We start from the raw sequence: 12507 nt of genomic DNA on the forward strand, positions 1-12507 counted from the left end.
AAGAAGAAATATCCCCAGCTGTCAGGTCCTGAGAGTAAAGACACATGGGGGAAAATTAACATGCACAGGTCATCATCCTGGGACAGGAGAACCTGAACTGAGATACATTTTGTGAGGCTATCCAAGCATGGCAAACCAGGTGCCTTCTGGGGCAATGAACCAATATGAATCAGACTCAGGAGTAGAGATATTTCTAAATGAGCTGCAGGATCTGAGGAGAGGGTTGGCTCTATAAGTTGAGGGGATTACAAGGGAGGTGCCTGAGCCTCACAGATCCCTGAGAGTGACTTTCGGTCCTTCTCAGGAGCACGCTGAGGGTCTGGAGGACCCAGAGACAGGATCCAAGTGAACCAGACCCATGAGATAGGATGGCTGGGGGTCAACACAGAGTTAGCAAGCCTGACCCAGGTTGGGCTGGGTATCATTTGGCATTTGGTGAATTGCGGACAGAAGGGTCAATAAAGGGGGGGTGGGTTCAAAATGACTGTAGGAGTTATTGAACTCCCTTCATCTAAATTTAATCCACTCGGGTGAGGGGTATGCCAGAAGGGGCTAGAGGGTTGCAAAACAAATAGGAACAAGATGGCTTAAGGGACTTCTGATATAAGGGTCAGACCCACCATGGATCCCTGGGACCCTCCATGTCTACACACCTATAGGACTGGAAGATGTGTGGAACGCCATGACACACTGATACTTGGGGCAGGAAAGGGAGCACTTGGTCTTCCCCCAATTTGGGCATGCCAATATGCTAGAATTAGGGGTGTACCCAAGGAACAGAGAATCTAAACCTAGCCAGAAAAAACACCCATCATTGAAGCCTTGAACCTCTCCTCAGCCTGAAAGATCCATAACACTTGGTCACTCTTTTTAATAGTCCATGTGTTCTTTTCTCTGGGGGTGTGGGGTTTAGAAAAGAGGGAGGCACACCAGAACATCAGGAGGACGACTGAATAGGTTTTAGTAGATTGATGCCAGGTTCCACCCTCCATTGGTCAAGTGTTCAGCTTCACCTGGGTGTGATGCAATCACATTGCAATAGAATCTCACCTTTACAGGGTTGGGGGGGGGGTTTAGGATGACAGTGTAGGGTCCCTTCCAAGTAGGTTCAAGTCCAGATGCCGTGAATTTCTTAACCACGACTGAATCCTTTGGCTGGAAGGGATGTATAGGATAGTCAAAGTAGGATCTATTAGTTCATTCAATCTGGCTAGAACTCTGGGGCTTATATGCACAGTATATCTTCCATTCACATCCTAGCACCTCTGTTATTCCTTGAGAGATTTTTAGCTGTAAAGGCAGGCCATTGTCTGACCTAATTCCTACCAGGAGACCAAATCAGGGAGGAGCTCATTCAGAATTTTTTTTAAACTACTTACAGGGTTGTTTTGTCTCCATCCTCCTGCTGCCTTCTTCTACCCTTTTGATCAGCTAGGGGGCAGTTAGTTCAAGGGGAAGAGGAGACAGAACTGGATTCTTCCATCTGGAAATGTTCATCACCCTCCCTGCTCTTGTATTCCCCCCCTTTTGATCTAGTGAAGGAATCTTCCAAGGGGGAACAGACAGGACCTGGTGACGGCCGGGGTGGGGGCGGGATTTGGGAATTCAGGGGCTAAGATCTGTACCTATTTCCTCCCCAGTGCTTCTGATACAAAAACACTTCCATCCCCTAAATCCCACCATCCAGGTTTTGGCATCATAACAGTAAAGTAGCTTATATACACAAAACTAAATCACATAACTTTTTGACATCTTATACATTGTTCTTCTGAGTTTACTACTTTGCTTCCTTAAAATTGAACATTTAATTCTTATTCTATGTGAAACAAGTTCTTTAAAAGTTAACCCTAAGAACTGAATATCCTTTATACTCAAATTTCTTTGATAGCTTTTTTTTTTTTTTGCAAGGCAGTGGGGTTAAGTGGCTTGTCTAAGGCCACATAGCTAGGTAATTATTAAGTGTCTGAGACTGGATTTGAACCCAGGCACTCCTGACTCCAAGGGCTGGTGCTCCATCCACTGCGCCACCTAGCTGCCCCATGCTACCTAGCCGCCCCGATATCTGTTTTATAAGCTTATTATCCTCTTGTTCAAATACACTCCTATTTTCTTTTTTTTCTTTTTCTTTTTTGCAAGGCAACCAGGGGTTAAAGTGGCTTGCACAAGGCCACACAGCTAGGTAATTATTAAGTGTCTGAGACCGGATTTGAACCCAGGTACTCCTGACTCCAGGCTTTAGCCACTGTGCCGCCTAGCCGCCCCCTACACTCCTATTTTCAAAGAAAATAAGATCCTCTATGAATTTTAGTTTCGCACAATAATTCCAAAAGCCCAGTGTACACTTATTACACATGCCAGTGTTAGAGTTATATGTATAATTTCTTCCTTTTAACAGATAATAAGCTATATTGATCTTACATATCAATATTCCCCTTTTATAACCATGAGGTGAAAACAGAGCCTTTTACAAAATTCTCTGGACCAAAAAGACCTTGAGAGATACAACCTTTTGGTAAGGTAGTCTCTAGTTTTTCTCATTAACAAGTCTTTACTATGTGATAGATGAAACTTCAATTCATTCATAGTTTGTTATTACAAAACAATTTTAAAGTCTCAAAGTATAGTTTAAACTGTTCTTATACAAAGTTTACTGAATGTACATAGCATATTTCAATTACATATATGTACCCTTTACTCCCTAAAACGACAATACAAAGAATTCTTGAGACCAATTGCTAAAAAAAAATTCCCTTTTTATAACTACAAGATTTTCTTTATACTTCCTTAAATTCCAAAAGTCATATTCAAATTAGCCTTAAATCACTTTCTTTTTAAAACCTAAAAGTTTGAAAATTCTCCTGATTTTTATCAGTGCAATTCTGAGTTCTCAATGCTCTAACTCATAAGAGTTTTCTATCCTCACTAACATTTCTTAATATTGAAAATTCCCCACAATTTGAGATATCAAAGTAATTTGTACTAATTCTTTTACCTTTACTGTTTATCATTACTCACTCACCCCAGATTTTTCCCCAAAACATTAACTATACTTTGAATCAGTCTAAAATATTATCTTCCCCTTATTTATTCTAAAGTCTGATAAGAACACATAAGTCACAAATTCGTTCTAACAATAATTTTGACAGACTCCCATGACTCTGGAGGAGCCATAAAACATCAGAATAAAAAACTCAAACTTCTTTTCCTTTACAAGTCCCTTAATTTAGTTTACAGGTTAGCGCATTCTAGAATCAATAATAACATCATAAAATTAACATTTACCCAGCAATTGCTTTCATATAAATCAATTTTTTTTCCAATCAGTTCACTGCCAGACATTGCAAAAAGTGACAGTTTAATGAAATTTTTAAATCACCCCATTGTCATATAAACATATCTCCCTATAGACTTATAGTTCTATACTTCTCTTCTTTGTAAACCACTTTCCAAAGTTCCCAAAATCCATCTTTTGTGTACAAGGTCAAACCTGCTCAAACCTTCTGTTTATATGCTTTAACCAATTTCCATACTTAACAAATGATTCTCTATGTCTGGATTTTCTTTCCAGATCTTTCCAAACCTCTGCCCCAGACTATACAGCTCACATTTTCCCTCAATATACTGTCCTACCATTCCTTTTTGTTAGCTCTTCTTGACTTTAATTCATACTATTCTGAACTCGAGTGACATAGCTTATACAACTATATAAGCCACAAATATGATTCTACTTTTCACAATACATTTTCCATTCCAAGATTTTAATATTTAACACTTCTTGATTATGGCTGCTAAAACCTTGGAGAAGGCAAACAGTCATTCAAAAATCCCTTAGCCTAATTAGAATATTCCCTGCTCTCCTTCAGATAGAGTAAACTGAGTAACTTTTATAGGGGGACAGTCCTAGATCCTTTCTAGGGGTTGATCTTCTGTTATTAAATCCTTATATGTCTCATAACTTTCTGTAATAACTAACATCAGAATCTATATTGATAACCTCCTGGAGCTCTAATGTTATCATATCATTCTGGAAAAAGAGTAACTATTTAGTTTCCCCATACTGGTACATTTTGGTAACCATTTTTATATACTTTAGGATTAACCTGGCTCTTGTCTTTCTGAAATTTACTTTCCCAAAACTTTCTCAAATTAAAATAGCATTTCTTTCTATGGTTTCTTTACTTAACATATTTGATAATATTTACTGTCTCCTGTTTTTTTTTTTTTTTAACTTCAAAATAAGGTCCCTTTTAACACTTATTTTACTAATTTTTTCTAAAGTAATTCTCTCTTAGCTAGTTCTTTTTCTGTTTATCTCAAGGTGCAGTGGTAAAAGCTATAAACCAACAAACTGTGGAGAGGGAGGGACGGATCATATTACCCATTGTAAAAGATATAACACAGGCAGAAAGCAGTCTTAATGAGGGCATTAGATGAATACTGCCTAAAAACCCAGCCTGCATTCTTGTCCAGGTGACCAAACGTAGGGAGCCAGGCTGGAGTGGGGTAGAGTGGTTCTTTGTCCTGCCAACTGACCATCTCGGTTTCTTCCCAGCAAAATAGCAATGAACAAGAGTCTTAAAAACAGCAATTTAAATGAGGCAACCCCAAGGAAATCTTTAGCGGAACTTGCTGACTCCCCTTTAACAAATCAATAAAGAAACCAAACACACAAGGAAATAGACAATCTAAACACATAAAGACAGACGAGGCACAAACATGGATTACACAAACGCAGCAGCCAGACACAGCGCAAACATTGACTACACAGCAACAGAACTTTCCAAAACCAGTTCAAACTTCCTAAATTCTACAGCAGTGTTGAAGTTTGGCCACTCCTTAGTGCAAAATAAAGTTAGCTTTGAAATTTAAAACTAGAAACAGGGAACTGTCAAAAGCATCCTTTTGCAGTTTGGAACTACAATCCACGAGTCTCGTTAGACTACAGCTGGACTAGAGTTTACAGATGGCTAGCCCAGTAACAGAAACAGATTGTTATCTGTTTATCTTACTATGTAATTTTGCCATCTCTTATACTTTATTTTTCTTCCTTAAGGATATGATTTCTCCCTCATCACATTCAACTTAGATCAATGTATACCAGAAGCAATGTAAAGACTTAACAGACTGCTTTCTGTGGAGGGGGGGGAGCAAGATTGGGGGGGAAATTGTAAAATTCAAAATAAATAAAATCTTTCTTTTATAAAAAAAGAAATAATGTTTAATGAAAACAAATTATTTCACCTTTCTCCCCCTTCATAGATTCCAACAAATTGGACAAATCCATCAGGCAAATACCATATTGGTATAAAAAATGGTTATGACTTCTATCCTAAGGCTCTTAAAGAGAGGATGCAGGTAATGTCACTTTTATACATATTAAGAATTAATTCCATTGTAAATTCCATATTTACTGTGTTTATTTCCTTTATGAATCCTTACTTCTACTTGAAAAGTGTTTTCCCTGTATAATTAGTATTTTTGCTTTCTTTAGAATGCCAACCACTGTTGCTGTCAGACTTCTCTTAGAGTTAAGGGTTTTTGACAGAATAGATGGTTATCTTTTTAGGAACTCTATTCCCCTTTTCTACTTGCATTCTGAATGAATCCCCCAGACTACCACTTCTTAAATTTTTTATTTAAGGCAATGGGGTTCAGTGACTTGCCCAAGGTCACACAAGGTAATTATTAAGTGTCTGAGGCTGTATTTGAACTCAGGTCCTACTGACCCCCAAGGCCAGTGCTTTAACCATTGTGCCACCTAGCTGCCCCCGTACTGCCACTTCTTACTATCATGTTCTGTTATTGACTTTACCCACTAATTCTAACTTTAATGAATTTTGTCTGACTAGTGTTGAATAAAATGAGAAATTGCTATTGCAAGGAGTAGATTTTTCATAAAAGTAGTAGATGGGCCACAGAAGGGAACTTAGTTTTTGCCTGCACTACTCTGATTCTTTGATTGCAATTTAATTGGGAGGTCATTTACTATATACACACACACACCATAAAACTATATGCAACCTACAGACAGTTCATTCAGTGTCTTTGTGACCTTTGCTTAAAAAATTGCATTAAAAACACAAGTGAACTCAATTTTCTTTTCAATGGCATATTGAATTGCATATTAATCCTAAGATTTATCTTGATGTAGTGATTACAGAGCCCTCAATTTAGTGAAATAGCGATAGATTACTGCTTGGAGTAGGCTTAACTAGTAAGATCTTTTTTACTTTGAAAATTTCATTTGGTATTTCAAAGTACAATTTATAAATTATTTTTACAGCTGCATAAATTATTGCATCTGTTGCTGATTTTGTTTTGTTCAGATAAAACATGCCATTATCAGAATTGAAAGTTAGCTAATAGTTATTAAATCTCAGTATGGGGAAAAATGACAGTAATAGAGGTAATCAGGGTCATTTCCAACTATCTTCAGTAATATTTTTTTTTCAGTTCTGTTTTTTAAAATAAGAATGTTTTTTTTTTAAATTCTGTGGAAATTTAAAGTTATTGAAAAACTAAAGGCTGTTAATTGTTTATTACATTCCTTGCACTTTATTAGTTGGCAATCACTATAGATGGTCATACTTTACATTTTTATTTAAAACTATATAGCTTCCTATTTCCAATAATTTCTATTTGAAAAGTAGCAAATTTTGATTTGGAACAGTTAGTTCATAACCTTTGTAACTTCACTAACATTTTATTTGTATGTTAATTGTATAAGGCAGCCCAAATGTATTAGCAATGAGGTTTGAAAATAAAATTGTGTAAAATAATGAAAATGTATGAAAGAATTGATAAATATCTTTGTTTTTCAGAAAGAACGTAAGGAGAAAATTTGGGATCCTGTTCATAGAGTTGCACTTGCAGAAGTCTGTAAGAAACAAGAAGAGTTTGATGCTGTTAACAACTCTTCTTCTCAAGTTGGTGCTAATAGTTTGCTAATAGTTTAAATAAAAATATTGGTAAAGAATATTCTTCCTTAGGGAATGAAGATTCGACTTTTAAAGTTTAAGAACACTTTGCTTATTTTTGTGATCTATAATACCATTCCTCCTCTTAAAATTGACATGGACTCTATGCTTTAACTATTTTGTTAATATAATTTTTGACTACTGTTCAAAACTTTATTTTTAAAATGGGGCCTTGGTTTCATCTCACTTGTATCCTAATAACAAAAAAATCATATTCTACCACTTTTTCATTGGTAGGATAATAATTTTTAAGTAATGGAAAATTAAGCTTTATTAAGCATTTCACACACACACACACACACACACACACACACACACAATCTTGTTAAAAATTTAGCCCTCCATATGAAAATGTAATTATGTAGTAGGTTTTTTCCATGAGTTCAGATTTTGCCATTATTTTATTTTCACAGTAATTCTGTGAATTAAATATAGAAAACAAGTTCATTCTAAAATTTTTATCATCTGTAAATATGAATATAATATATAATAAACTTGAAAGATTTGTGCATTTATTTTCAAAACTTTTCTGTGTAGTGCTATCCTCCAAATAATTTTGATGTTTGCTATATGTAAAGAGAATCAGTTTTTTTGCCAGCCCATTGGTTTCAATTTAATCCTTTGTTTAAATTTTTTTGAAATCTTTTTTTATAACTGTAATAGATCTGATTTACCATTGACTTTTGATAAATCATAGGAGTGTAACATGCATTGCTGAATGTTTTGGATTTAAAAAAAGATTTTGTAATAGAAATGGTGGGTACTTTTTAGCAGTTCATAATATGTTGTCTCAGATGTTTTTAAAACACCCTTTTTAATACATTTCACCTCTAAAAGTTTGAATTGATCCAGAAATACTGTTTTTCTTTAGCCTAAGTTGAAAAGAATTGAAGTTTCATTAACTACTACAAGTTAAGGAGTTGATTTTTTTTTCTAGATCTTTAATGGCATATGTAATATGAGCTGGTAGATTAAGTAACTTGAGTTCTTTTATAACTAGTTCTTAAAATAGCTTGTAAAAGTTATTAGAGAGCATTCATAGCTATTTTATTAATTGATGTAGAATTAAGAGAAAACCAGCATTCTTACCATAAGGTTTGAGACCTTAATTTTTAACCATTTCATTAGATAGAACCACAATTTAGGGTAGGAAGATAAAATGATATTTTGTTTTTCTGGATTAAAGTTCACACAGTGAAGTGTAAAATTGAGAAATAGTCTTATATATATATGCAATTTATACAGATTGTTCTCGGGAGTCATTGTATATAGTCATTCTTTAGAAGCAAAAATATACCAAAAATATGCATGTTTTGTTATCTTTTTTAGTTAAGTAAATTAATCAAGGAGGAGCTTCAAAGTCAAGTAGAACTGTTAAATTCTTTTGAGAAAAAATTTAGTGACCCTGGCCCTGTGTATGACTGCATAGTTTGGCACGATGGTGAAACCTGGAGGTAATTCCATTCTATGTGACTTATATATTTTAATTATTTTTTAAGTGTTTAACTATGGCAAAATTAAAATCTCACAAAGTATTCTGATTATTTTCTTTTAGAACAGTAGTTCTAATGATCAAACTACATGAAAGCCAAGTTGATAATTATTTTTTGCATTATTCATTGGGAAAGATTGCATACTTTAAAGATGTGCGACGTTTCCCAAAAGTCTTAGTGCACCAAGACTGTTATTCATTTGGAAACTACATTTTTAAAGTACACTTCAGCTTTTGTCACAAATATGTTATGTTGTGTTATAAATGATGATTTTGCAAATTGAAATGTTTTAAAATATACTTGCTTTTGTAAAGGAACTGATATGAATATTTAACTGAAATGAAATGGTTCCATGGAACCATATTTGACAAATGGCATTATAGGATGCACCACAATTGTAGTAAATAACTAATGAGAGAGGCATTAGTGATTGGCAAAACTATTTAACAATAAACTTTAAATGAAATTTTCAGAGATCTGGGATCACAGTGTTTTAATAGTGATATGTTTTGTACCAATATGTACTGTTTCTGCCCTACCTTCTTTCCTTGGCCCCTAGCTATCTGGGGTTTCTCACATGGTGGGGATAGGGAAATAAAAGATTCCATTGATATGGTTCTATTCCCCTCTTGCTTTTCTAACTGTGACTAATAGCTGTGCTAATCTGCTATTTTCAGTTCAGGCAGGACCTTGGCCTAGTGGTTGGGAGATCTTAAGGTGATCTTTTGGTACCTATCAAACGGTTTTCTGATAGGTCTGAGTATTTCCACTGCTTCTTTCTAATCTTCCTTCTTTTCTCTTGGTCAATTCTAAAGGAAGACAAGAATTGTGTGGATAGAATTTGGTACTTATTAATAAGAAATTTTCCTCTTGAGGCATAAACCATAGCAATAGTAAAGTTTTCCTATTTTGTGTTAAGCCTTAGTTAGTAATGTCAGGCAGTTTATACTTTAAAATATTAGTTCCAGGGGACCTTGTGCTTGATATGTTTGTCTGGGAAATAAGTCAAATCAATGATCCAGAGATGTTTAAAAATAAAGCAAGGTTGGTCCCTTATATAATGTTGATTCTACAAGGTTAAAAAGTCTGATTTTTATTATTGTTTTATTTTATTTATTTTGAGTTTTAAAATTTTACCCCTAATCTCCCCTCCCCCCATCCACACACACACACACACACACACACACGGCAATTTGTTAGTCTTCACAATGTTTCCATGGTATACACTGATCTAAGTCGAATGTGATGAGAGAGAAATCTTATCCTTAAGGAAGAAAAAATAAAGTATAAGATAGCAGAATTACACAGTAAGATAATGGGGTCCCCCCCCCCGAATTAAAGGTAAGAGTCTTTGGTTTTTTTTTTCTCCAAACTTCACAATTCTTTCTCTGGATCTGGATGGTATTCTCCCAGTATTGTTGCTGATTGTTGCACTGATGGAATGGGCAAGTCCATCAAAGTTGATCATCACCTCCCTGATGCTGTTAGGATGTACAATGTTTTTCTGGTTCTGCTCATCTTGCTCAGCACCAGTTCATGCAAATCCTTCCAGGCTTCCCTGAATTCCCATCCCTTCTTTTTTTAAGTGAACTATAATTTATTATTACTATTATTACAATAATTTTGTTATAAGAGTAAACATAAAACCCCTTCCCCAAGAAAATGAGAAACTTCAAGAATAGTGAAAGAGTAGAGAGAGAGCGTGCGCAGGAGAGAGAGAGAGAGCAGGAGAGAAAGAGAAATATACCTCAGTCTGTGTTCAGATTACAGTGGCTCTGTCTCTGGGATGAGTTGCTTTATCATAAGTCCAGCAGAGGAGGTGCTTCAATATTTTCCCCACAGTTGCTATTACTAGCTGTACCTCCACTTTATTCCTCCCCACCCTCATTTATTCCTCTCTCTCTCTCTCTCTCTCTCTCTCTCTCTCTCTCTCTCTCTCTCTCTCTCTCTCTCTCTCCTTTTATCCTAGTCCTGTTCCAAAAGTATGATGTATCTGAGTAACCTCTCCCTCAATCTTCCGTGTCTTCTATCACCTATTTCCCCTTACCTCCCCCCATTCCCACTTATCCCATTCTTCTCATTTTTCTCTAGGGTAAGATAGCTTTCTATACCCTATTAAGTGTGTATGTTATTTCCTCTCTGAGCCATTTCCGATGAGAATGAAAGCTCACTTATCCCCTCTTGCCTTCCCCCTTTCCACTACATTGAAAAAACTTTTTCTTTACTCTTATGTGAAATTTATTTCTTAGCTTCTTCATCTCCTTTACCTTCCTCCCAGTACTTTCCTTTAGCACCCATTGACTCCATCTTTTTACTATATTATACCATTATATTCCTCTTCTTCCTGTGCCCTGTCTATAAATACTCCTTCTAACAGCTCTTATGAATGAGAAAGTTCATATGAGTTATCAATATCTTCCCATGCAGGAATACAAACAGTTCCATATCATCAAGTTCCTTATAGTTAGTCCCTCTCTTCCACTCCCTCTTTGGTTCACCAGAGTCCTCCTGTACTTGGAGATCAAGACTTTCTGTTCAGCTCTGGTTGTTTCAGTAGAAAAGTTTGAAAGTCCATCTTTTCCCCTGAAAGATGTTCATTTTTGCTGGGTAGTTGATTCTCGGTTGTAAACCAAGATCTTTTGCCTTCCGGAATATCATATTCCAATCCCTACGCACTCTTAATGTAGATGCTGCCAGATCTTAATGTAGATGCTGCCAGATCCTGTGTAATCCTGACTATGGAGCCTTAGTAGTTGAATTGTTTGTTTCTGGTAGCTTTTAGAATTTTTTTGGTGGGGGGAGTTTTGGAATTTGGCTATAATATTCCTGGAAGTTTTTCTTTTGGAATCTCTTTCAGGAGGTCTGGTGAATTCCCTCAATTTCTATTTTACCCTCTGCATCTAGGATCTTGGGGCAATTCTCCTGTATTATTTCTTGAAAAATGAAGTCTAGATTCTTCTCCTGTTAATGGCTTTCAGATAGTCCAATCATTTGTAAATTATTTCTTTTGGATCCCTTTTTGAGGTCGGTTGTTTTTCCAATGAGATATTTCACATTTTCTTCTAATTTTTGGCTTTTTTTTTTTAAGTTTTATTTCAGGGGCAGCTAGGTGGCACAGGAGTCAGGAGTACCTGAGTTCAAATCGGGCCTCAGACATTTAATAATTACATAGCTGTGTGGCCTTGGGCAAGCCACTTAACCCCATTGCCTTGCAAAAAAAAAAGTTTTATTTCTTCCTGATTTCTTGCAAAGTCATCAAGCTTCCTTTAGTTCCATTTTGCATTTGAAGGAGTTATTTTCTTCAGAGAGCTTTTTTATCTCCTTTTCCAGCTGGTGGCATTCTTCTCATTTGCCTTTTGTTTTGCTTTTTCCATTAGGCCTAAGCTGGTTTTTAACATATTATTTTCTTCAATTTTTTTTATTTCTTTCACCAAGCTGTTAATTTGGTTTTCATGATTTTTCTGCATTGCTCTCATTTCTCCTCCCAATTTTTCCTCCACCCCTATGCTTTTCAAAGTCTTTTTTGAGCTCATCCATAGTCTGAGCCCATTTTCTGTTTCTCTTGGAGGTTTTGGATATGGAAGCTTCGATTTTGTTGCCATCTGAGTATGTGTTTTGATCTTCCATGGGACTAAAGTAATTTTCTATGGTCAGATTCTTTTTCTGTTCTTTACTCATTTCCTCAGCCCATGACCAATTTGCAGCACTTCCAAGGCTTTGGGTTTTTTTTGGTGGGGGGGGGGACACCCCACTGGGACCTTCAGTCCTGCAAGGTCTTATGTTCTCTTGCCTGTACTTTGATATAAGAAGGGGCCCTGCTTGGCTACTTAGTATGGAAGCCCAAATTACAACCTGTATCTGAGTGTGGGCTAGCAGTGGAGTCCTAGCCTCAGGGGGAGCAGAGAAATCTCTGCAGTCCTCCCTGACCCTCTTACTGTCTGTGGGCTTTGCTCTTGGGATGCAGGCTGGTTTCTCCAGATTCTCGCTGCAGATTCTGCGACAAGTGCTCCTCAGTCCACACTCATTCTGTTGTAGCA

General features: G+C 36.2%; 1 protein-coding gene across 1 annotated transcript in view; it reads left to right on the forward strand.

The window, feature by feature from the left end:
• Positions 1-12507, forward strand: part of TPP2 (tripeptidyl peptidase 2) — a 69344-nt gene that overhangs the window by 11233 nt on the left and 45604 nt on the right. Inside the window, exons 3-5 of the mRNA XM_074192775.1 lie at positions 5260-5355; positions 6822-6926; positions 8307-8431. Of these exons, the coding sequence (XP_074048876.1) occupies positions 5260-5355; positions 6822-6926; positions 8307-8431 (326 nt within the window). The remainder of the gene's footprint in view (positions 1-5259; positions 5356-6821; positions 6927-8306; positions 8432-12507) is intronic.

This window comes from Macrotis lagotis, chromosome 6, assembly GCF_037893015.1.
Source record: "Macrotis lagotis isolate mMagLag1 chromosome 6, bilby.v1.9.chrom.fasta, whole genome shotgun sequence".
Lineage (NCBI taxonomy): Eukaryota > Metazoa > Chordata > Mammalia > Peramelemorphia > Peramelidae > Macrotis > Macrotis lagotis.